General features: G+C 48.4%; 1 protein-coding gene and 1 long non-coding RNA gene across 3 annotated transcripts in view; one reads left to right on the top strand and one right to left on the bottom strand.

Annotated features, from left to right (window-relative positions):
- Positions 1 to 795: 795 nt before the first annotated feature.
- Positions 796 to 23,991, bottom strand: part of MX1 (MX dynamin like GTPase 1) — a 28,440-nt gene continuing 5,244 nt past the window's right edge. The window contains exons 4-15 of the mRNA XM_025462039.3: positions 20,134 to 20,320; positions 18,723 to 18,860; positions 16,358 to 16,512; positions 15,555 to 15,693; positions 14,836 to 15,034; positions 12,707 to 12,785; positions 11,001 to 11,123; positions 10,552 to 10,693; positions 7,420 to 7,578; positions 4,878 to 4,954; positions 3,663 to 3,908; positions 796 to 1,600 (exon numbers count right to left, since the gene is read on the bottom strand). Coding sequence (XP_025317824.1) covers positions 1,370 to 1,600; positions 3,663 to 3,908; positions 4,878 to 4,954; positions 7,420 to 7,578; positions 10,552 to 10,693; positions 11,001 to 11,123; positions 12,707 to 12,785; positions 14,836 to 15,034; positions 15,555 to 15,693; positions 16,358 to 16,512; positions 18,723 to 18,860; positions 20,134 to 20,320 — 1,875 coding nt within the window. The 3' untranslated portion in view covers positions 796 to 1,369. The remainder of the gene's footprint in view (positions 1,601 to 3,662; positions 3,909 to 4,877; positions 4,955 to 7,419; positions 7,579 to 10,551; positions 10,694 to 11,000; positions 11,124 to 12,706; positions 12,786 to 14,835; positions 15,035 to 15,554; positions 15,694 to 16,357; positions 16,513 to 18,722; positions 18,861 to 20,133; positions 20,321 to 23,991) is intronic.
- Positions 5,880 to 15,981, top strand: LOC112669155 (uncharacterized). 2 transcript variants are annotated; one of them, XR_003142101.3, is made up of 2 exons: positions 5,880 to 6,858; positions 15,434 to 15,981. It is a non-coding gene; the product is annotated as an uncharacterized LOC112669155 (long non-coding RNA). The 2 variants fall into 2 exon arrangements; XR_003142102.3 differs by having other exon boundaries at positions 15,422 to 15,981.

Raw genomic sequence — 23,991 nt, 5'->3', positions numbered from 1 at the left:
GCTTCTCCCTTTCCGGACACCTGGCAGACGGTGCTCCCACCGCCCACACTGCTTGTGCAGACAGAAATGTGTCTCCCCGGAGAGCACCCGCTCCCAGCCCTCCCTCAGGGGGCTCTCCCGTGGGCTCGGACAATTTGACCCCCTTTAGGGACATGGAGGCAGATCTCTTTGCGCCCCATGTGGCCACAGCCTGCTGTTGGGGTTCCCAGGCCTGAGCCGCCCGCGGCGGGGTGTCTGCACGTGTCCCCAGCCCTGGCCAGACCAAGGAGGGCAGTCGGGACTCTGCAGGGCTCCCCCAGGGCAATTCAAGGTCAATACCCTGCCTTGTCCACCTCCTGGACCCCCCGCCACAGCCAGAGCATCTGCCTGCAAAACCCTGCCGGGTGCCCCCCTTAACGGGCTTGCGTGCTTTTTGTGGAATAATCATCGCATCGAGTCTGGTTCCTTAGCACCCACCACCTCACAATTCTCACAATTCTTCTTGTGATAAGAACTTTGAAGAACTACGCTCTTAGCGACTTGCAAATGCGCAACACAGTGTTGTCAGCTTATGTGTCTTCGAACTGGAAGCCTGGGCCTTCGACCCCCTTCACCCACATTTCTTGTTTCATTTATATTCCATTTCTTTAGCTTGAGTCCTTGGCTCCCTCTGGCCTCATTCTTTGCTCGGCTCCTGCGCTCTCCCTGGCCGGGCCACGGAGGCCAGCGCCCCATCGTTTACTCCACTGGGGTCCCACCCGCTGTCATGTTCAGGCTTCTCCACCCCCCACCCGAACATAAGGCATCAGAGCAATGTCTGGTATAAACAAGTTTATTACAAATCAGTGAAATACAGCTTCTAAGAGCACCCACACGTGGCGCTAATGCTCCCAAAACAGGTGCATGAAAGAAGTTGCACAAAAGCAGGAACTAATCCTTCTACAATGCTTTGCATGCACTGGTCCCCTGGTGGAAGATGGAGAGGGTTCAAGGGGAACAACCCCGAGGGCAGAAAATCATTTCTCCTAACCAGGAGGGCGGCGGCGTCCACCCCCAATCTGAATCTCGTTCTTTTTTTTTTTTTTTTTTTAAGATTTTTTTCATTTATTTATTCATGAGAGACACAGAGAGAGAGGCAGGGACACTGGCAGAGAGAGAAGCAGGCTCCGTGCAGGGAGCCCGACGTGGGACTCGATCCCTAAGTCTCGATCTTAATCATGACCTGCGTCTTCTTAGGAGGTCCTTGCCCACTCAGGGACAAGCATGGATGGTGACCGGGAAGACTGGCTACTAACTCCTCGAGTATCTGCGATGTGGGTTTGGGGAGAGAGGGCGGGTGCTGCTCCCTGCAGACGTGCCCTGGAGATGCAGGTGGGACAGGGAGCCGGCCTTAACCAGGGAATTTGGCTAAGCGGCGCCGAGCCTGGGCCAGCCGCGCCAGCCGCTCCTTCAGGAACTTCCTCTTGTCGCTGGTGTCACTGCGCTCCTTCAGGAGCCAGCTGTAGGTGTCCTTGTCCTGGAGCAGCTGCAGCATGCCGTTCTGCAGCTTCTGGCCGTACACTTGCAGGATGAAGTACTGGATGATCAAGGGGATGTGGCTGGAGATGCGGTTGGTGGCCTCCTGCCAGGGAAGAAGAGTTCACAGAGGTTTGGTGGGGGGCGGACGGGCCGGACCTGGCAGGTGCAGGTCCCCCCTGCCCGGATCTCTCGAACCCAGCACTGTCCTCTGGGCTGGAGGCAGTGGGGAACCCACAGTACAGGGGGGACCCCCCCCCAATCCCGGCCCTGACTCCACCTCCCCGCCAGGGATTCCTGACCACTCGGCTTCCTTCTCTGATCAGAGACGATAAAATGCGCGTGAAAAAGGTAAATGGCCGGATGGGGTAAGAAAACTCCATTTTCGATTTATTTACAATTCCACTGAAAATATTTTTTTTAATCAACACAAAAATTATTTAGAACAGAGGCTGGGCTGTGAAAATCCACAGAGGGGAACCCCCTGCGGGGCCTGCGTGTCCAAAGTCAGCCTCGCCACCCCCACCTCCCTCCCCAGGCCCCACCTGCCCCTGAAACAAGCCTCTCTTTCTTGAGACAGGCTCATCTCTCGGGAAGCCGATTCATCCCGGCACCCCAGCAAGTTCAGCCTCACTATTCTCCAGGAAATACTGAGGCTACGCCTGGCCTCGTGAGATGGTTAAAAAAGGATTAAACAAGCTGAAACACCAAAGTTTAAGAAGATGCCAGGTGCAGAATAAGTGCATAGTGAATGCAGCCCGAGGGGCGGTGCTGGGACACATTGCTCGTGCCGGGGATGACAGCTAGCGAGGGACGCCATGGAGGCGGAGGGAAGGAGACGAGGAGCCAGCAGCCGGGGCTGGGGCCCCACGGAAGATGATGCTGGAGGATGGCCACACAGAGGACCACGCAGACCGGCCACATTTGCAGGAAACTAGCTCCTTGGGGACGGAGGAGAAGTTTCTGAGTGGTGACAACAGGCGCCCTGGACCCCTGCCCTGGCCCTCCCCAGGTCCCACAGAGCCGGGCCGTCGTGCCAACCGCTGACCCCAGGGACACCCCCTCCACCCCCGCGATTTCACGATGAGCACACCAGGGACAGGGTCGGCTGCGGGGACACCGCATCCTGACCTCAGGACGGCACACGCTCTCACACCACAAAGGGGAGTAGAGGATGCAGGTGCAATGAAGATCGTTAGCTGCCGTTAACCTTAGGGAGAGCATCCGGATGATCTGCAGGGCCCAGCGCAAAGGAGGGAGGCAGGCAGCAGATTGGGAGGGGGTGTGGTCGGGAAGGAGGTCCGCGAGGGGCAGCGCCGCTGGCATCGTGTTCATTGGGAAAATACATGAGAATTGGCTGCAAAAGTCCCACAGGAGAGGGGAGCGTCCGCAAGGGCTTGGCGTGTGAAATAAGACGCGGAAACCGTATCCAACAGCCAGCAAGACACGGTGGAAGAAAAGGCTCACAGCGGGGACAGACGCGAGGAACCACGTGGGAACAAACTTCACAAGTGTGCACGGTCGACACCAAGACAAAACACACCAACACCTCTGGGCCCCCCACCCCACCCCACCCAAAAAGGAGATCGCAAAGCAGAGAGACCCATGAGGCTCTTGGACAGAAATCTTTCCTGTCACAAAGATGTCAGCTCTCCCCGGCACAGCGACAAAATGCACAGGGTCGCCAGGAGGATGCCAACAGCTCTCTTTTCTCATCAGGAATGGGGGTGGGGGTGGGGAAGCTCATTCAAAAATTCATACCGAGGCTGGGAGGAGCAAGAACTGGGGGACGTTTCTGCCTAAAAAAGACGGCCACAGCGGGAGTCCTAGGTTGGAGTCCCACATCGGGCTCCCTGCATGGAGCCTGCTTCTCTCTCTCTTTCTGTGTCTCTCATGAATAAATAAATCTTTATTTAAAAAAGCAAACCAGCAGAATTCAGGTTCTGGAAAAAGACTCCAGGACAAAGAGGGAGAGGGTAATTGACAGGGGCCCATTGCACATCAGTAGGGCCCAGATGGGATCTTCAGGGACGCGTCTGGGCCCACAGGGCTGAGGGCGAGCTGCCGGCTGGCGGTGGCCACACAGACCGGTGGGGGCGCCAAGGGGAGGCATTTCAAGGAAAGGACACGGCGTGAAAACCGCCACTGGGAGACGCTTGCAGACTCACCTGGCGGTAGGCCAACAGGTGCTCCAAGATTTCAGACAAGGAGATGTTGACGGAAGAAACCTCGTCATGGCTCATGCTGCTGGTCTTCTTCTTCTTCTCCTCGTCCGAATCCTTCTCCCTGACCCTCTGCAGGGCCCGCTGATAGACGTGGTCCTGGCAGTAGACGATCTGCTCCATTTGGAAGTGAAGTCGGATGGACTTCTCAGCTTCTTTCTCTAGCTCGAATTTAATGTCTTCGATTTTGGACTACGGCAAAAGAGAGGCAGGGCCGCGTTCCCTCAGAAACAAATCCCCGGGTCGAGGAAGGAGGTCCCCCGCGAAGCCCACGGCTAACCGGCTCCCGTGTGAATGAGGACGGCACCTCCCTTTGAGGTCTACACCCCACGCTGGCCCATCCAGGCTGGGGCCCCCACCCGGCCGGGGGTCACAACCTCCCGGGAGCCTGGGGCCGCAGGTGTGCCCAGACCGCGACCCCCCACCCCTCCGACCTGAGCCTGGGAACCCGCACGGGCCCTGCGTGCCGACCTGATTTCTCAGATTCTTTCTTTCTCTTTTGGGATCTTTTCCATCTAATCAGGAGTTTTAATCTAATCAGGATTAGATGGAGCCCCATCTAATCAAGGGGTGCCTGTGGGGCTCAGTCAGTGAAGCATCTGCCTTCGGCTCAGGTCATGATCCCAGGGTCCTGAGATCGAACCCCGCATCCGGCTCCCAGCTCAGCGGGGTGTCTGCTTCTCCCTCTCCCTCTGCCCCTGCTTGTGTTCTCCCTCTGTCTCTCAAATAAATAAATAAAATCTTAAAAAACAAACAAAAAAGGAGTATATACCCATCAGAGAGCTCACGGGGGTCAAAGTGGGGTCAAATTTAAATCCATTTAATTCTGTACGATTCACATTCCTATAGTTTAGAGAAACTGGCTGCCCCAAGGCCGGGGAATAGGTCTCTCATGCAGAAAATATCTGGTGTCCCCGGAGCTCAATGGCGGCCACCAAGTGTGATGCAAACTGCTAGGTGCACCCCAAACATTTTCTTCCATGTTCCTTCCAGAGGCCCAGGCAGCTTAAGTGACACGTCCCAAGCCTCCCCCCCCCCACCCACCCAGTCCACTTCTCCAAATACCCAAGAAAGTGAACATGGTCTTAATCCATGGCATCTGTTTTCCAGCATCAGGCTGACTTTTTTTTTTTTTTTGGAATAACGTGTGGTCAGTTTTACCTTGGTAGTTCTGTAGAGGTTGAAAAATTCATCAAAATTTGCTTTTGAAATATCTCCGAAGGCAACCTGGACCATATCTGAGGAAAAAAACAAGATTCATTCCTTATCGTAGGTTGCAAAAAAGAGAGAGAGAGAGAGAGAGAGGATGAAATCTTGAGAAATGAGGTTTCCTCCCCCTGCCGCCCCTTCTTCCCACTTGGGGACGGAGGCCATGCTGTACCTTCTTGCTAGAGAACAATGTGGAAGAATTTTAAAGCCTAATCGTTCCCTGGTATATTTCTTTGACATTTATAACCTGGGTGGCCCAGTCAGTTGAGTGTCCAGACTCTTGGTTTCAGCTCAGGTCATGATCTCAGGCTTGTGAGATCCAGTCCCAGCTCGGGCTCTGTGCTCAGTGGTGGGTCTGCTTGGGATTCTCTCTCTCTCTCTCCCTCTCCCTCTGGCCCCCTCCATTCATGCTCTCTCTCTCTCTCTCAAATAAATAAATAAAATCTTAGAAATTGTTTTCATCCTAAGCAAAAATAGTTGCAAAGAATTTAATTTCTGTAGTTATAAATATATTCATATTCTATAGTAAAACACAGCACCCTTAAATGTATCAATAGGACCTAACCGTCCATGTTACCCATTTGAAAAAAAAAATTATATGAACATGCTCTTACTCAATCAGAAAATTTACATTATTTCTTTTTATTTTTGAAACTCCTCATATTTCCATTTCCCTTCCTCACAGAATTCTATCCTAATAAGATGTGCATAGCATCTTTATGCTCAAAATTTATTTTTTCAAGTAGGCTCCGCACCCAGTGGAGCACCCTGAGGACAAGACCTGAGCCGGGATCAAGAGTCAGACGGCTTGACCGACTGAGCCACCCAGGTGCCCTGAAATCTTTCACTGACTCCACATCATATCTCTCTGAAACCGACGGAGGTAAACATATATATGTGGGTTTTAAAGGTTTTTTTCTAGGACTATAAAGCTCTAAGCACTACGAATTTTCTTCCAGAACAAATTAAGAGTGAAAAATTGATCAACACAACACAGTTACCTATCTTGATATACACTTATTAAGATTCAAGGTCACATTTTATCAAAAATACATGTCGTAAGCTGCTGCCATGGGACTGGCCCCAACCTCTACGGGTTCACGGATCCATGAATGATTATTACTTCTTGCTGAAATGAGCCAGCTGAAGCCTGGGCGATGATGGCATCAGCCACGGTGGGGACAAGGAAAAGAGATTCAGTGGACGTCTTGAAAACCCAGGTGCATGGCAGTTCCAGGAGAAGGGATCGGCCAGTCCTGCGGAATGCTGTATCGCTCCTCACCAGCTGACCATCTCCCACCGACTATGACAACGGCTGTGACACCCTACATTCATACGGCACTCTAGAACACCCAACACCCTCCCCCAGTGGACAGTCAACTGTCAACCTTAACCCTCAGAGACTTCAATACATGGAGTATTTTGAGACTATGAAGTAATCCCAGCTGTGGAGCTGCCTGGGGGTGTGGACCATGAAAAATATGCATCTGGTCTGTGTTCCTGGTTCCTGACCCAGAGCTCCTAGATCCCTCAGAATCTCCTGGGTGATAGGAGCGTCTCTCATTCTAACTCTTGGTGGGCCCCGGACAGCTTCAGGATGGGGGTTGGTCACCAGAGAGACCAAGCCTGGCTGAGAAGCCGGGAGCTTCCAGCCCCATCTCTCCACCCCACTGTCCCACTTCGCCACCTCTGGGAAGGAGAAAGGGGCTGGAGATGGAGTTAATAATCGATTATGTCCTTGAGATAATGGATTACACCTCCTTTGAACACCCTAAATGATAGGGTTCAGAGAACTTGTTGAACACAGCCACGTGCCAAGAGGGTGGTGCCCCCCGCCACCGTGTCACAGAGCAGAAGCACCTGCCCTGGGGACCCTCCCAGACCTCCTCTACGTATCTCTTTCACTCCCATCCTTTATAATAAACTGGCAAAGGTAAGTACATCCCTTAAAATGAGCCAGTAGAGAGAAGTAAAGTGTGTTCCTAAGTTCTGTGAGCTGTTCTAGCAAATTATAGAATCTGAGAAGGGGGCTGTGGAAACTCCAATTTATAGTCTGTCCATTGGAAGTTCAGCCTAGAGACACCTGGGTGGCATCTGCCTTTGGCCCAGGGCGTGATTCTGGGGTCCCGGGATCAAGTTCCACATCGGGCTCCCCACAGGGACCCTGCTTCTCCCTCTGCCTGTGTCTCTGCCTCTCTCTGTGTGTGTCTTTCATGAAAAAAATTTTTTTTTTAAAAAAAGGAAGCCCAGCCTAAAGTGGGGGCCCTGCTGTGGGCCTGAGCTTTTATGCTGTAAGATCGGTGCTAACTCAGCATCGGAACTGAACAGAGATGCTGAACACCCAGTTGGTGTCCAGAGGACCAGAGAATTAGTCCGGTTCTTGGATGCTGGAAAACACCCCCAGGCAGAGGACTCTGGAGTTCAGCACTGGTTTGGGTTCAAGCCTTTCCCTGCCCTAGACATAAAATGCCTAAAAGCAAAATCAAGAACTCACCAGTTATCGTGTGCAGCATATCAACAGCTGGCTCTTCCAGTTCTTTGATTTGTTGTTTTATAATAATTTCGAACGTCTTGTAATTTACAAATCCTGGCAGCTCTCTGCCACGATACCGATTTTCAAATTTCTCCATTTGTTTATATATAGCTTTGTAACCTGGAAGACAATGGTTCTGAATTATTTTACAGAAATAACCTTGCGGGTCTTTTTTTTTTTTTTTACACACTACCATTTGAGACTTTCTGCAAACACAGAGAGGCAAGGGGCAAAAAAAAAAATTTTTTTTTTCAAATCTGATTTGCAAAACTGAAAGAAATTCGGGGTTTGCAATAAAAAGCCAGATCTCAAGACCATTTCCTTAGTCATCTCCAGACGGCAAGTATAGGAGCTGGGGTGTGACACCAGAGGGCAGTGAATGCACAACCCAGGAGCAAGGAAGAGGAACTTTCCCAAGAGGAAATCCTGTAATGTTTACCAAAGAAATTGTATCACAGGAAAAATAAAAACGACCATGAACACCACCCAGAATCAGTGACATATCATGAACAAAGTCACGTGCAATAGTGTGAGTGCAGCGTGTTTTTAAATCAGATATAAATATAGCAGAGTCACCAGGCACATAAGGTCACTGTCTGTCATAAGACACTTTTCCTTTACACTTTTGGAATTCTTTTTATTCTCGACAAACTGCACCGTGGAGGCTACCTCCTCTGGTAGAAGTTCAGGAGGGCTCTGGTGCCTCTTTTCGAAGAACCAACCAGGAATCAAGGTCTGGGTATCATCTTCTTTTGGTCGGGAGACATGTTCTCATAGGATTTTTGTTTTTGGTTTTTTTTTTACGTGGAGATAGAATTCAGATGCTACAAAATCCACCCTATAAAGTGTACAGGTCAGTGATTTTTAGAACATTAACAGAATTGTGCAGCCATCCCCGCTAGCTAATCCTCACACACCTCTGTCACCCCCTTGGAACCTGTGCCCATCGTCATGTGCCCCCCATTCCTTGCCCCTACAGCACCTGGAAACCTCTCACCTGCTTCCTATTTCTATGGATTTGCCTGCTCTGGGCATTCCATATCAACGGAATTTTTTTAAAAAGTGTATTTTTGTGTGTCTCACTTCCTTCACTTAGCAAGATGTCATCAAGATTCATCCATGTGGGAGCATGTTGAGTGCTTGATGCCCTTCTGTGGCTGAATAAAGATTCCGCTGTCTGCTGCTAAAGGCTGAATTGTATCTCCCCGAAATTGATATGTCCTAACCCCTTGCACCTCAGAAATGTGACTGTGTTTGGAAACAGGACCTTTAAAGAGGCGATCAAATCCAATCTGACTGGTGTCCCTATAGGAAGACGAAAGCAGGACACAGACCCACACAGGAAAGTCCACGTGAAGATACAGGGAGAAGGTGGCGTCTACAGGCCGTGGAGAGAGGCGTCTGGAGAATCTGAACGTGCCGGTCCCTTGATCTTAAACTTTCAGCCTCCAGGATTATAAGAAGATAGGTTTGTTCAGACCCCCGGTCTTTGTGATGAAAGCCCCAGGAGATCAGTAATGGGGACATGAACACGCGCCAGCCATCCTAACATGCGAGTGAGACGGGGTCTCTCCGTGGCTTTGGTTTGCATTCTTCCGATGGCTAATGACGCCGAGCATCCATGAGCCCCTTGTATGTCTTCATTTAGAGAAATATCTCCTTTAATCCTTTGTCCATCTTTAATTTGGATTATTTGTCTTCTTGTTGTTGAATCCTATGAGTTCGTTGTATAGTCTGGATTCTGGACCCTTATCAGATGTGTGGTTTACAAATATTTTCTCCTGTTCTATGGGGTGGGGTGGGGTGGGGTGCCTTTTCTCTCTCTCTCTCTCTCTCTCTCTCTCTCACACACACACACACACACACACGAGGATTAAAAACACACATTTTTAATCTTGACGAAGTCCACTTCGTCTAGTATTCCGTTTGTCGCCCATCCCGTTAAGTGCTGTATCTAAAAACCGCCTCCTAATCCAAAGTCACGAAGATTCAAATCTACATTTTTGTCCTAAGAGTTTTAGAGTTCTAGGGCTCATATTTTGGTTTCTTATCCATTTTGAGTTTATCTCTGAATGAGGGGCAAGTTAGGAATCTAAATTCTTCTTCTTGCATGTGGGGGCCCAGTGATCTGCAACTGATCATTCGTTGGGAGGAACTTAGCCCCTTAAAAAAAAAAAGAGCTACATTAGCTCACGGGCTATGTGCCGTCGCAAGCTTATTGAGCAATGCATGAGGGGGTTGCTGGAGGTCAGGACCGTTGTCTTCCTTGAAAGGGACAGTGGTCCCTCCCTGACGTAAGAACACGCCTCACGGCAGGGGTTCGACCCTCTGCGCCGCGGATCAGTAAGCAGTATGGGAGCTGTGCACACGTGGCGAGTGGCCACCTCCTTGTTTTTTTTCCACCAAGAAACACTGTTATTTATCTTGTCCCACCTTCCATGCCCTCTGCCAAGGAGCAGACAGGACCGAGAGGTGTGGCTTTCGAATTGTGCAAAAAAAAATGGCACGATCTATCTTCCCACGTTCATTACCCAAAGCCAAGGACAGCGGTCAAACCGAGCCTCGGGTCAGCTGGAATAAGTCACGGAACCCACCAAGCTGCCTGAATAAAGCAAGGTTCCTTAAAATTCCCCTCAGCTGCTGCAGCTTCATCACTGGTCTGTACACGATTAACTTTGAGCTTCTTGAAATATGGAAACATAAACTTCAGGTCACACTTCCACCTTTTTCGGACTCTTGAGGATTTGGTGCTGCAAGGCGATGCCTCGGGTGTGTTTCGCGTCCTCTGTGTCGCCACCGCCGCCGCCGCAACCATGAAATGCACTGAGATACGCCCGGCCTTCAAGGCCACGGCCAGCAGACCGAGCCCAAGGTGCCGTTGTTCTGGGGCCAGCGGCACTGGGGCCCGGGTGCGTGTGGCAGGTGCCGTGTTGACCCGCCGCTGTCGAGGGAGGGCTGGTCCTCGTGGAGGCCTGGGCTGACCTGGGCCGATCCCCCTGCGTGTTCTGGCCAGGTGTCCTCTGAAATCTGCAGCAGACACCTGCTGGCCTGAGCTCAGGGATGTGGGCCGGGGCGCACGCGGCTTCCACTCACCTCTTTGGAACTTCTTTTCAATCACAGCGCTCCATTTGTGGAACTCATTTCGGATTTTGGTGAACAGCCGGCTCTCGTCCTCCCCCACGGACTCCTCCCCTTGGATTAAGGAGCTGATGTCTTGGTTAAAGGCATTCAGTTTCTATCAAGAAGAATGGGAGTATAAGCGGAGACGTTCCGAACACAAGTGAGGGGGGCCTGGAGGGCGCGTGACTCCTCGCCACCTTGCCGGGGTGACGGGTCCCCGCACCCTGCCCTGACCGCCGCAGGGTCTGGGGGAGTCACTCCCTGCTCACTGTCACTCCGCGCCCCGGGCCCTCTTTGGTGCTGAGTGGGCAGACTGAGCCCGAGTCAGCTTTCGGGGAGCAGGATGAGAGTGCGTGTGACACAGAATCCCTTTCTGGACCACGAGGTGCGATTCCCCGACTTGAGGCGATGGCGATACTCACATCTATCAGGAAAAACATTTTCTCGTGCTCGTCTTCGGGCACATCTGAGCCGTACTTTTGTAACTCCTCTGTTATTTTCTCATGATTCTCCTTTATCTGATTTTCTAACAGAGGCAGGGTTTTCTGAGGAAAACAGAAAATAATGCAAAGACATGAGTACGGACAAGGAAGGAGCAGGAGCTCCCAGGCCTCCTCCTGCAAAGTGTGCCTGACTGCCTGGCTTCCTCTAGGGAGAAGATGGAGGGGGGTGTCCGCAGGTGCCAATGTCACCGAGGCCTCCCTGTGCCCCTGCTCCCCAAAGGACAGCCTTCGGGATGTGCTGAAGCGACCACCCCATATGATGCCAGGAAGGATTCCTTCTGTGACCACATTACATACACTCTGCAGGGAGATGAGAAAGAGCCACTTAGCAGCAGTTAGAACAATCTGAGATCCAAGCAACTTTTTTTTTTGATCCAACCAACTTTTACGCTGTTCACAAACTAACTGTATCAGGGACTTCTGTCTCTGATAACATGGTTGATGGCATGCATGAGCTCCCTCTTCTACTGCAGTCATTGAAAACTGCGGGCTGACACATCAAAGCATCCCTGGAAATGCCTCTGTGAGCGGGCAGGCACAGAACAGACACCCAGAGGCACAGCCAGGTGACGTGAGCACCCAGGGATGGACGAGGAGGGAGGAGTAGAGCCTCATGGGGCATTTGTAGGAGAGAAGAGTTGAGCTTACGTTTCAGAGCCTCCCTTGGTTGGGGCAAAGAATAAATCCAGGTAAGCTTGCTCAAGGCGGGGAATCCAGTGAGCCAGCATCTTCTTTCTAAGTAAAGCCGGGCCCTCAAGGAGCCAGGCTGTCACGATGTTGGGATGCTGAGCACCACCCCACCCTCCATCCCCATTCCTGGGGACTGTACGGGATGCCTGAACTCCACGCTGAGTGGGACAACATAAAATCTCTGTTGAACATCTGTAACTACAAGCCAGCCCTCAAACAGGGTTGCTGCCCAAATTCCCACTCCCCGAGGGGTTCCCCCAAAACCTCACGCTGAGAATTTGTAAAGCAGTTCCACCGGGAGGCCCTTCTTGGGGATTGGCTGAAGCAAACGTTGCCTCTCTCCCTGCACAAACCCATTCTGAACCCGGGCTTCCACGAACAGCCGCAGATCACGTTCCAAAACAGGCCCAAAGTCAAAACCCTGACCCAGGTCCTCGTAGGGGCTGGCCCGCAGAACCAAGACTTCTGACATTGGAGTTGTGGAGCGCAAAACACAAGTGACAACTCTTTCTGAGGGACGGCAAATGTGAAAGTGCAGGAGAGTTCTGGCCAGACAAATTTGAAAAAGAACCCACAGAGAGATTTAAAATATGAAATATAAGCACATCACAATTACCGGGACATTATGGACAGTGGCTGACTAGGAGAAAGGCAAAGTTGGTGCAGTGCCCTTAAGGCTTTAAGTTTTAATTAGGCCACGTGGATATAGCCTATCAGTTTTCATCCAACCTGTGGTCCTGATGTGTAGCGTCCACACCATCTGGGAGCTTGCTAGAAATAGAGAATCCCAAGCTGCACCCCAGACCCACTGAACCTGAGCTGCACCCTGGAGAGATCACCGGGGAGATCCGTTAGTGGGTTAGTCAGGCCCCCGTGGTGGAGCTTGGGGCCTACGGGATTCTAGTCAGAAAACGGACGGCTCTGCACGTGCTTACACAGATGTGCGTGATGAGCTCAGAGGTCAGTTTCTCCGCCAGGTTGGGGACTGTGGCCCTTCCTTCCTCCAGAAGAACCCTGCAGACAGAGAAGAGAAGACATGCACACATCCACCGTGGTGTGGCCAGGAAACGCAAGTCGGTTCTCCGCTGCAGGGACAGTCAAGTTCCTTCCACCTGGAAGGGATGTCCTGCAAGTGGTACCCAATGGAGGGTCAGAACTGGCTTCCACGGAATGGTGACCGAATTGTAGTTATTTTGGATACTTCAACAGCGGCAGAGAGTTGTACCGAATGGTTGAATCACTTTATAATTGTTGAATCAGTTATACACCTCAGACTAATATAACACTGTATGTTGACAACTGGAATTAAAATAAAAAGCATAACTTAAAAATGGTACAGGGGACCCTAGGTGGCTCAGTCGGTGGAGCATCCAACTCTTGATCTCAGGGTCATGAGTTCAAGCCCTGCATTAGTCTCTACACTGGGCATGGAGCCTATTTAAAAAAATAAAAGGGATGCCTGTGTGGCTCAGTGGTTGAGCATCTGCCTTGGGCTCAGGGCGTGATCCCAGGGTCCTGGGATCGAATCCCGCATCAGGCTCCCTATAGGGAGTCTGCTTCTCCATCTGCCTGTGTCTCTGCCTCTCGCTCTGTGTCTCTCATGAATAAATAAAATCTTTTTAAAAAATGAAAAAAAATGTTTAAAAAAATAGTATTGAGTGATTCCTTCCAGCTGATACGTTAAATATGCCTCATGACATGTGACTATAAAACCAGTCTTTATAAAAACACACGTGATCACTTACAAATGTATTTTCATAACACTCACATCCTTCTGTGTGTGATGCACATGCCAGTCTACACAATGCATATCGGTATAGGGCTTCACAAAAATACACTGACGTGTACCTACGTAGGAGTGTGCAGGATACGGGTTTGTGGGACACGGCCCTTCCTCAAGATGAGATCTTACACCATGAGCTTTTTTGGAGGAAGGAAGCCTTATTCTTACTCCACCCAAATCTATGTTCGCTGAGTTATTACAGGATTCTTTGTTTTTCATTTTTTTGAACGAACATTTTTTATTTAAAAAAAAATAAAGCTAAATCCTCTTTGACCATGGTGCTCATTCCTTTTATATTTATTTTTATTTTTTTTATTTTACAGAATTCTTTATATTTTATTTTATTTATTTATTTTTAAAGATTTTATTTATTTATTCATAAGAGACACAGAGAAAGAGAGGCAGAGACACAGGCAGAGGGAGAAGCAGGCTCCATGCAGGGAGCCCGATGCGGGACTCGATCCCAGGACTCCAGGATCACACCCTAGGCCAAAGGCAGGCACTAAACCGCTAAGCCACCCAGGGATCCCGGATTATTTATATTTTAAAGGATTTTTTAGGCTAAAGGGCAGCAGGGAACCATGAGTTTACATGTCTATTTGTGAAAGTACACGCATGGCTAAGTGTTGGTCTCTACAACTGCCAACTTTTTAAATTGTAATAAAATGTACATAACATAAAGTTTATAATTTCCTCCAGTCCATTGATTGATAATCAAACTCATGTGGCCAGTGATTTGAAAGGCCATGTTTATCATACATCAAATATATGTATCTGGGTCAATTTCCGGGCTTTCTAAATTTTTTTCTATTCTGAGGCATTTACGTCTTCATTCTGGTTCAAACACCATATATAAATGACTATAGCAAATTCCCTCATCTGATTTTTTTTTTCCTCATCTGATTTTTTAAATTTATTTTCTGCTATACTTTGACAATTCCTCTTTAAAAAAAAAAGACTATTTATTTGACACAGAGAGATCGAGAGAGCACAAGCAGGGGGAGCAAGAGAGGGAGGAGAAGCAGACTCCCCACTGAGCAGGGAGCCCGACGCACGGCTGGGTCCCAGGACCCTGGGGTCATGACCTGAGCCAAAGGCAGATGCTTAACCGACTGAGCCCCCCAGGCTCCCCCATGTCAATTCCTCTCTTATTCTTCCAGACGATTCCCAGGGTCATTATACAAGCGCACTCACACATACACTCCAAATATCTCCTTTGTCCCCAGGCAAAACAGAGGTCCTAGGTTTGGGTTCACCCATAAGAAAACACAGCCAGGGTACCTGAAATGTGGGTGGTCCTCAAAGAAGTCTTTCTCCTTCTGCAGAGCCTCGGCCAGGCTCACTTGGTCCTGGATGTCCTGCTGGCCCCGGCACTTGACGATCATGTAGCCCTTCTTCAGGTGACAGACGAGGTTTTGTGCCACGTCCACCACCTTGCCTTCAGTCCCTCTGTCCACCAGGTCAGGCTTTGTCAAGATTCCTGCAAGCCGGGGCCTTTTGATTAGAGAACACTCACAGCCTAGCCTGAGGGCAGACCACAGCCCAGGGTGACGCAGAGCCCCCGCCTGTGACAGAGTCACAGCTCAGGCTGCACAAAGACAACTTGCCCTCCTGAGTGGTGGTGGGGGGCCTACCTCCCCCAGCTCTTGGCCCTTGCCAGAGAGACAGCAGCATATGATGACCTTTTAATTTTCTTTCTGCCCAGTGGCAAAGTTCAATCTAGTATTACTGCAGTGGTTTTCAAATATCCCTGTGCAGCAGAACCCCCTTCCCGAGGCAAGTCTTAGGATGCAGGGCCCTGCCCCGTAGAGTCTGACACAGGAGGGTTGGCGGGGTCGAGGCACTTGAATTTCTAAACATTCTGCAGTTATTCCTGCAGCAGGTGGCGCGTGGCCCACCCTCGGAGAAGCACAAGTCCGGCCAGGACCAGCGGCATCATTGGCTGAGGCTGCTGCAAAGTGAAGACCACCTATGGCGTCTAGGTTCTTCCTTCTTCTTACCTATGGTCCTGTCTCCATCAGGGTCCACCTCCTGAGCCATGCTCAGTGCCTCCGTGGTGGCAATGTCCACGTTGCAGGGGACCACCACCAAGTTGATCGTCTCCTGCTTAAGGATGTACTTCCTAATGAGTTGCTTGGTCTGCGGAAAAATAAGAGCATATGAGAGCAGGGACAGGGCCTGACCTTGCACTTGCTTTGGGACCTCAGAGTCCCAGGAGTATCTCCCCAAAAGAAATGAGCCCACGGCAAATCCTGGTGGCACTTAAAACTCATGCCTGGGTTACAAGAATCCAAGTTTCCCCGTGGCAAAAACAGAGCTCTGGGGTCCAGAGCTCTGGGAAACCACCAGATCTTAGCCCAGTAACTGCCTTCTAAGACTCCACAGCTGATAACCACGGGGAAAAATAAAACTCAAAAAAGCGCTCAACTGTGCCCTAAATCTTTATTTCATCTATTGGGTGACATTCGCCAATACGAAAATATCATTATACTTGTTTCTAATGCTTTCTCTCCCCACATAAAACCCCTTCCTAATACACATTGGTCTAGATACACCACAAAATGTAACTATAACCAAAAACGAGTCACGGGGTAAAACGCGAACGTGTGTAAAATGGATTTCCAGTCTTGCCTGTTGGTCTCACACTCCCCAGAGTGCCTCCATCTGACTTGGTAGAGGCCACAGAGACCACCACGCTCTCCCCATCCACTTCACACCTCCTGAGATTCACTATCCTGGCTCAGCCCTGAACCCACTGCTGTCTGGGGCACCACTCCGCAACCCTCCCAGACCAAGGTTTTACCTGGCGTCCGATGTCAGCTGGCTGATTGCCCACAGCCACCCTGGTGATGCCAGGGAGGTCTATCAGGGTCAGATCCGGGACATGAGGAGAGCTGACCTCCAGGCTGATTAGCTCATGACTGATCCCCTGTCCTTCCCCGGCAATGGCATCCTGGGCTAGGGAAGGGGGAAATGAGAGAAACTCAACAGAGCTTATAGTGGAAGCATCTCCCTACAGCCCTACAGCAAAACTTCCCTGCCATGAGTCCTGGACAAGGCATATCTGGAACAGATGTACTTTTCTGGAGCTAAAAGGAACCTCAAAGCACAACTCAGTATTTTCTTTGCCAATGGGCAGAACCATATGCAGAGAGACCTAGTGAAAACATCCCTCAAGATCACCCCCACCTGTACCAGTTCAGAGCTGGGCAGACCTGAGTTCTTCCTGCTGTCACACCTAAATCTTCCCATTGATGTCATTAGGAAATTACCAACAAGGTAAAATGAAAGCAAATAAAAACACACAGGGACTCTTGAAACATGATCTGGAAAGGTATGGAGGGGAATGTGGTTATTTCAAGGAAGATGAGCACTGGTATTCCATTATGGGATTTCATTTTACTTCTTCCTCCTTAATGATGAAAATTTCAAGATATACATGGATTTTGTCAAATTGTTAGCTGCTACCATTTGACTTCTTTCTACAACCAGAATGCCTTTTTGGCTTGTTTTATACACTCAAGACCTTGGGATGAGAGTGACAGCAATGGCATGTGTGTCATTATCTGATAACTGTGCCTCCAATTTCCATTTACCAGATATGTGGTTGTGAGATTAAGTTTGGCCCATGAGATAAATGTGACAAAGGCACAGGCAACCTCCATAAACTCTCCTGAACAGGCAGGAAAAGCCCTGTGCTGGTGTCCAGCTGGCTGGGACAAGGGAATTCTGAATAATTATGTGGCTTTGGGAGTGACGGCCACACACAACGAGAAACAACATGGGAGTCTGGTTCCTGACGCTGGAACCCTCAAACCAGCTCTGGTCTGCCCACCTCCAGACATCTACATGAGAGAGAAATAAAATGGGCACATTGTTTAAACCACCGTGTTAGCAGCCCACTTGCACAAATGGCCTCAACAGTCCCTTCCATCACTGTCTGCATGCTCCTCTACAGGGTGACCTTCTCCCATTCAGACAGTCTGTCCCTTGACATTGGGCTTGCCCATGTGACCCCCTTTGGCTGACAGGACATCACAGAATGGATTGCAATAGAGATTGAGAACTTGTGCATGGGGCTTCTCCCCCCTTGTTGCTGGGAAGCCCTCTACCACCATCTAAAGAGCCCAACTTGGCCTCCTGGAAGAGGATGGCCACCACATGGAGAGAAGGCCTGGTCATTGCAGCCCCGGGCTTGGGTATGTGACCAAAGCCATCTTGGACTGCTGGACCCAGCAAGCCAGCTGATCCTCTGAATCACGAGTAATGAACAGTTCCAAGCCATTGGGTTTTGAGATCAGTTTGTTACACAGAAAGGGACAATTAAGTATACACAGTGGTTTTGAATTTTCTGCCTTAGGAGCTAACCTGACCCCAACAATCACACAATAGCGTTTTGACTATAAAACATCCCTTAACTTTTGTAAAAAACAGTCTGTAAATACGACTTAGGGCTTCTACTTCATAAAAGTCAAACTCCTTTTCTGCTGCTCAATATTAATGTTATGCTACTTTTGAACCCTCCTCAAATGATTGAAAAGCTTATTTATTCTCCTCAGTCTCAGCAGCAGCCAATGGGGTCACTACTGGTCCTTCCCTACTTCAAGTGCTATTTCCCCTTTCAGATGCTTCAAGTTGGCAGCGTGACCTGCGTGGCTTGCATTCACTGAGACCTATCGTAAGTCAGCCCAAGCTAGGATTATGCACACACATGCATTTCACTCTTGGCGGAAAGGGCCCCAGGAAAGCTTCTAAAGAGGGTTCAGGAGTGTTCCAGAATGCCTTTCAACCAGGTGAATTCCTACGTGAATGGGAAAGAGGTTTCCCAGCCCCACAAACCGATTCTTCCTCCATCAGATCTGTGGAGGGGGAAAGCCCTTGAATAAAGGACAGCTCCTCCTTGTTTAAATTTTAAAATTCACATTACCTCCAGATACTTACTTACAAACTAAGCAATAAATTGCTGAGATCAGATCCTGTCCAAGGTGCTGGTCATAATGAGGGTCAAAGAAGAGAAGCTATGAGGGAGCCAGGGCCTGGCTCACAGGGTGAGAGGAAGACCAGCCCAGAAAGGGAAGGTAGGAAGAAGGACAGATGGACCTCCTCCCACTTCACACAGGTGACCAGACATCCAAGCAGGTGATGACAAACAAACATGGGGCACTCACCTTTATTGATTTCCACTTCCACCTCTGAAGGGTCTGAAATCTCCATCTCAGTATCCTGGTAACTGACTTTGCCTCTCCACTCATCCTCATTTATGAGCTTCTTCAGCTTCAGCACCAGAGGACATCTTGTAACAATACCTGGAGGCCACATGCACATCAGTCCTATAAACTCTGCTCTTAGCGGTCCCAAAGGGTGGCCTCAGACCAGTGGTGTGCAAACTTTTCCATGATCATCTGAGCAGACTGCTAAAGCAGTCTGATCTTATTCTGTCACATTCAGAAACATTATGTCTGGGGTGGCCTTAGAAATATGCATCTAGGGTATGCATCCCAGGTAATTTTTTGCTCATGAATGCTTGAAAGCCATCACTTTAGGTTTCTCACTTCATCTCAGTGTATTGCCATCAGCTCAGATGGCACACTGCAGTGGGAAACCCCCAAACTCAGGCAAATATCCTCCATTATTCCCCAGGATACAGGATCTACTACCATAAGGGATGTGTACTGCTGTCACCAGGCCATCCTACCACAATCCCTTTGCTTCAAACTTCCAGATCCCACCCTCTACATCTGACCTGTACTTCAAGGTCCATCTCAGGTCTACCTCCTTCCCTTCAGCCCTCACTGATCCCTTGGCCTTGGCACTCAAACAGCACCACTAACCAGAGCACCAATCTTGACCTCCCATTTGGAAGGTCACTTCATGAGAAGGGGCTCAGGAAAGACACCCACATGCACATGGTTCTAGGGACCCAACTACATTTACTTAGACCTTCCACAAAGTGCAGGTTACATACAATCCATACAAAAATATGCAACACAAGGTTGCTATGGACTGAATCATGCCCCCCCCCCATTCATATGTTGAAGCCCTAACCTTCAATGTGACTGTATTTGGATATGGGGCCTTTCTTCAAAAGGGTAATTAAGGGGCACCTGGGTGGCTCAGTGGTTGAGCACCTACCTTCAGCTTAGGGAATGATCCCAGGGTCCTAGGATTGAGTCCCACATAGGGCTCCCCGCAGGGAGCCTGCTTCTCCCTCTGCCTATGTCTCTGCCTCTCTGTGTCTCTCATGAATAAATAAAGAAAATCTTTTTTTTTAAAGGGTAATTAAAGTTAAATGAGCTCATAAGAATGCAGCCCTAACAAATATGATGGCATCCATACAAAAAAAAGGAAAGTCATCAGACATCTGCATGCACAGAGAAAGGGCCACATGAGGACACAATGAGAGGATGATCATCTGCATGAAGAGAAAGGTCTTGGGAGAAGCCAACCCTGCTAACACCTTGGTCTTGGACTTCCAGCCTTCAAAACTATGAGAAATAAATTTTTGTTGTTTTAGCCTTGTAGTCTGTGGCATTTTGTTATGGCTGCCTGAGCTGACTAATACAGAGGGCAAGTTCTTACCACTGCCTCTTGGAAGGGCAACTCCTGACAGAGCCTCCAGCACAGAGCTCTTGCCCGAGCTCTGGTCCCCAATGACAGCAATGGCCGGCAGGGCCAGGTCCTGCTCCACACCCAGCGCCCGCAAGGAGTCGATGAGGTCGATGCATGGGCGTACCTTCTCCTCATATTGGCTACACAGGCTGTTCCCCTAAAGAAAGCAGAATCAAAGAATTCTGTCCTGGCCTGGAGGACTTGTTCCATCAAAGATGGACAACTTCAATCATCCTAATACCATAGGTTCATGGAGCTCACAAAAGAGAATGGGAAAGGAACAGAAAGAAATACGTAAAGAAATAATAGATAAAAATTTCCCAAACTTGTTGAATGATGAACCCAAAGACCCAGGAAGCTCCATGAATCCCAAATATAAGAAACATAAACTACATCAAGGCCCATTTTAAACAAATTGCTCAAAACTGGTGATGGAGAGAAAGTTCAAGCAGCCAGGGACTATGTTACACATTAAGGAGCAAAGATGAAATTTACAGTAGATTTCTCATCAGAAACAATACAAATAAGAAGAGAGTTGAATAGCCTTTTTTAAATACTGGGGGATTGGGGGAAAAAAATCCATCAACCTAGAATTCTATACCCAGCCAAAATATCTTTTTAGCAAATGAAGGCAAAGACTTTTTCAGACATAAAAAAGTAAATGAATTAATCACCAGCAGTTCAGCACCATAGGGAATATTAAAGAGTCCTTCTTTAGAATCATAAAAAATAATTTGATTACTTCAAAGAAGGCAGGGACAGAGAAAAAGAGAAATAAAGGACAGATAGGTCAAACAGAAAGCAAATAGTAAAATGACCTCAAACTTAGTTACATTAACATGCACAATAAATATAAATGGTCTAAATATGCCTAGAATAGTCAAAGTGATTTTGAAAAAGAAGAACAAAGTTGGATCACTAACATTATCTGATTTCAATATTTACTTAAAAAGCTTCAGTAACCAAAACAATGTGATACTGGTGCAAACATAAAGAAAGAGATAATAGAACAGAATATGTATTCCAGAAATAAACTGACATTATGTATGGCCACCTGATTTTTGACAAAAGTGCAAAGGCAATGTAGTAGAAGGATAAGTTTTTCAACAAAGGTTGCTGGGACAACTGGGCATTTATATACATGCACAAAAGAATTTTGTGTCTATATTCCACATCGTATAAAAAAATTAACTCACAATGGATCATAGACCTAAATGCAAAACCCAAAACTACAGAACTTCTAGAAGAAAACAGGAGAATAATCTTTGTGGCTTAGGATTAGGCAATGTTTTCTTAGATGTGGCCCCCAAAGTACAATTCCTAAAAGAACCATTGATAAATTGGACTTCATCAAAATTGAAAAGACCCAATCTTTAAAAGACTTTTAGGAGAATAAAAGCAAGCCATAATCTGGGAGAAAATGTTTGCAAAACATATATCTGATAAAGGACTTATGCCCAGAATATATAAAGGACTCTCAAAACTCAACAAGAGAACAACCTACCTGATTAAGAAGAAAATACGAGAATGGGCTTTGTAATATATATATATATATATATATATATATATATATATATATATAAGTTTTAGTAGTTCCTTTATATCACGGTGAGAAGCTATTTATAGTTTGTGCCAGATCAGCTTTCATTGTCGGGCGCCATCCTGTGCATTGCAGGAGGTTTAGCAGAACGCCTGGCTCGTCATTCACCCTGAGGTGAATACCACCAAAGTGGTGTTTGGAGACCCCAAAATGATTTCAGACATTGCCATGTGTTCCAAGGGGATAAAGCAGCTCTGGTTGAGAACCACTACCTTACAAAGTACGTGAGTACAAAAGTTGATACACAGACAATGCTGACAGATTTCTGCAGAGAAGGGGGTCCATACAGACAAAGACCCCCTTGACCCAATGTTAGTGGGGCCCCTTTGAGCCCTCTTCTCTGCTTTACCTCTCTTGGGGTGCTGAGTCCAGACTTAGCAAAGAATCTGCTAAGGCAGTTCATCCAGAATCCGCTCACCGTTTAGAGTCAATCAAGTTCCCTCCCCTGGCCCCTTGTTGCTAGCCTGATCTTAGTAACTCTTGCTCCTCTCTCTCACCCTTCTGGCTGTCTATATATCCCCATCGTCCCTTGCTACCCTGACTTCGATCTCTCTCCCTTATAGCCATAGCCTCCAATAAAATCCTCCTGGTCATGTTTTTAACAAGTGCCTGCTGTGATTTTTCTCTATAACAAACTTCAGAAAGGTCTGGAGAACACCTCCACAGGAAAAGCCCTGTGGTGGTCATGCTGGAAGACTGCCTACACCTTTGTACCCACCAGATGCCATCTTAGCCTTCCTCATGGGTTCTTTTAGGTTTTCATTTTTTTATATCACCCATTCACAAGAGTTTATAAAACATGAATAGTAGTGCTTGTGCATGAGCCAATTACCTGAATTAAGAAAACACACAATCTAAAAAGAAAAAAAAAAGAAAACACCAAAATTCCAGTATGCTCCCCCATCACCTTCCTGCTGTCACCCTTCCCCACACCCAGGGTCCCTCCATCCTGAGCTCATAAGAACCTTGTTCTTCTGTATGGCTCTCTCACCTACCCATCTTGAAGCAATACACTGCTTCCCGCTGCCTGACTTGGAACTTTATATAAATGGGACCACACCATACATTTTTTCGATGACTTGACTCTGTTTCACCATGAGGTTTTTCAGACCTCATGCCTTGATTCTGACTCCTATATAAGAATTCTACTGCATGAGCGTACCGCTATCTACATATGTGTCCACCATTCACGGGTGCTTGTGTTGATTCTGGGTTTTGCTATCATAAAACAACATCATTTTGAACATGGCTCTCAGCGAGTACACCTGCAAGAATTTGCATAGTGGTTCTCGAACCTGAGCACCAACAGGATCACCCAGGAGGGCCCATGAAAACACAGATAGATGGTAGGCGCCACCCCTGGAGTTCCTAGTGCTTTAGGTCTGGGGGAGGTGGCTGTGTGGGGATGATATTTGCATTTCAGACACATTTGCATTTCGAGCTTTCCAGGCCTTACTGAGGTTGCTGGTCTCCACACTTGGAGAACCAAGGTCTACAAGGTCTACACGTGGAAATAGAATTGCTGAATTATAAAACACACCCATTCAATGTGCCTGGAAAAGGCCAAGCTATGGCCAAGTAAGTGCCTATGAGTAGCATGAGCTCTTACCACCCCATATGCTGCTGGTTGGAGTCAGGCAAGAAACACAGTTATATTAGGAGCCCTCTTATCTTTCTATGCCCTTCAGTGGCTTTTAATATTGTTTAAAATACTATCAAGCATCGATTACAAAGATGGAGTCAACTTGAAAGAGGTTGACGACCCATGTGACTTTCAGATGCATGACAGCAGTAAAGAGAGCTCTCTCTCTCTCATAGTCACATGAAGTAAATACTATTATCATTCCCACTCGGGAGATGGAAAACCAGGCTTTCAAACCAGGGAGGAAGAGCCATCTTATAAACAAGATCCTACAGCTGGAAGTGTCCGCATTGGGATAAAACTCAGGTCAGACCAATTCCACAGGCCAAGTTTGGCTCCCTCCATCCCCCAAAAATCCCCCCTTGATTCTGGGAAAAAGGGCACCACACGGCTTCCCTGTGAGGGAGCGTCACAATGACACCTGAGGGTTGCAGCTGGAGGTGGAGCCATGCAGTGGGCACGGGACAGCACAGTGGTCATTGAACCAGGAGCCCATCAGTGTCTCCCGTGGCTTCCCAGGCTGAAACTGCACCCCATCAACCAGCATCAGCCAAGACGGACCCCAGCTGAACAAGGGAGGGATCAC

Source organism: Canis lupus, chromosome 31, assembly GCF_003254725.2.
Source record: "Canis lupus dingo isolate Sandy chromosome 31, ASM325472v2, whole genome shotgun sequence".
Classification (NCBI taxonomy): Eukaryota; Metazoa; Chordata; class Mammalia; order Carnivora; family Canidae; genus Canis; species Canis lupus.
The sequence above is the reverse complement of the archived record's forward strand: the minus strand, read 5'-3'. Positions and strand labels throughout refer to the sequence as shown.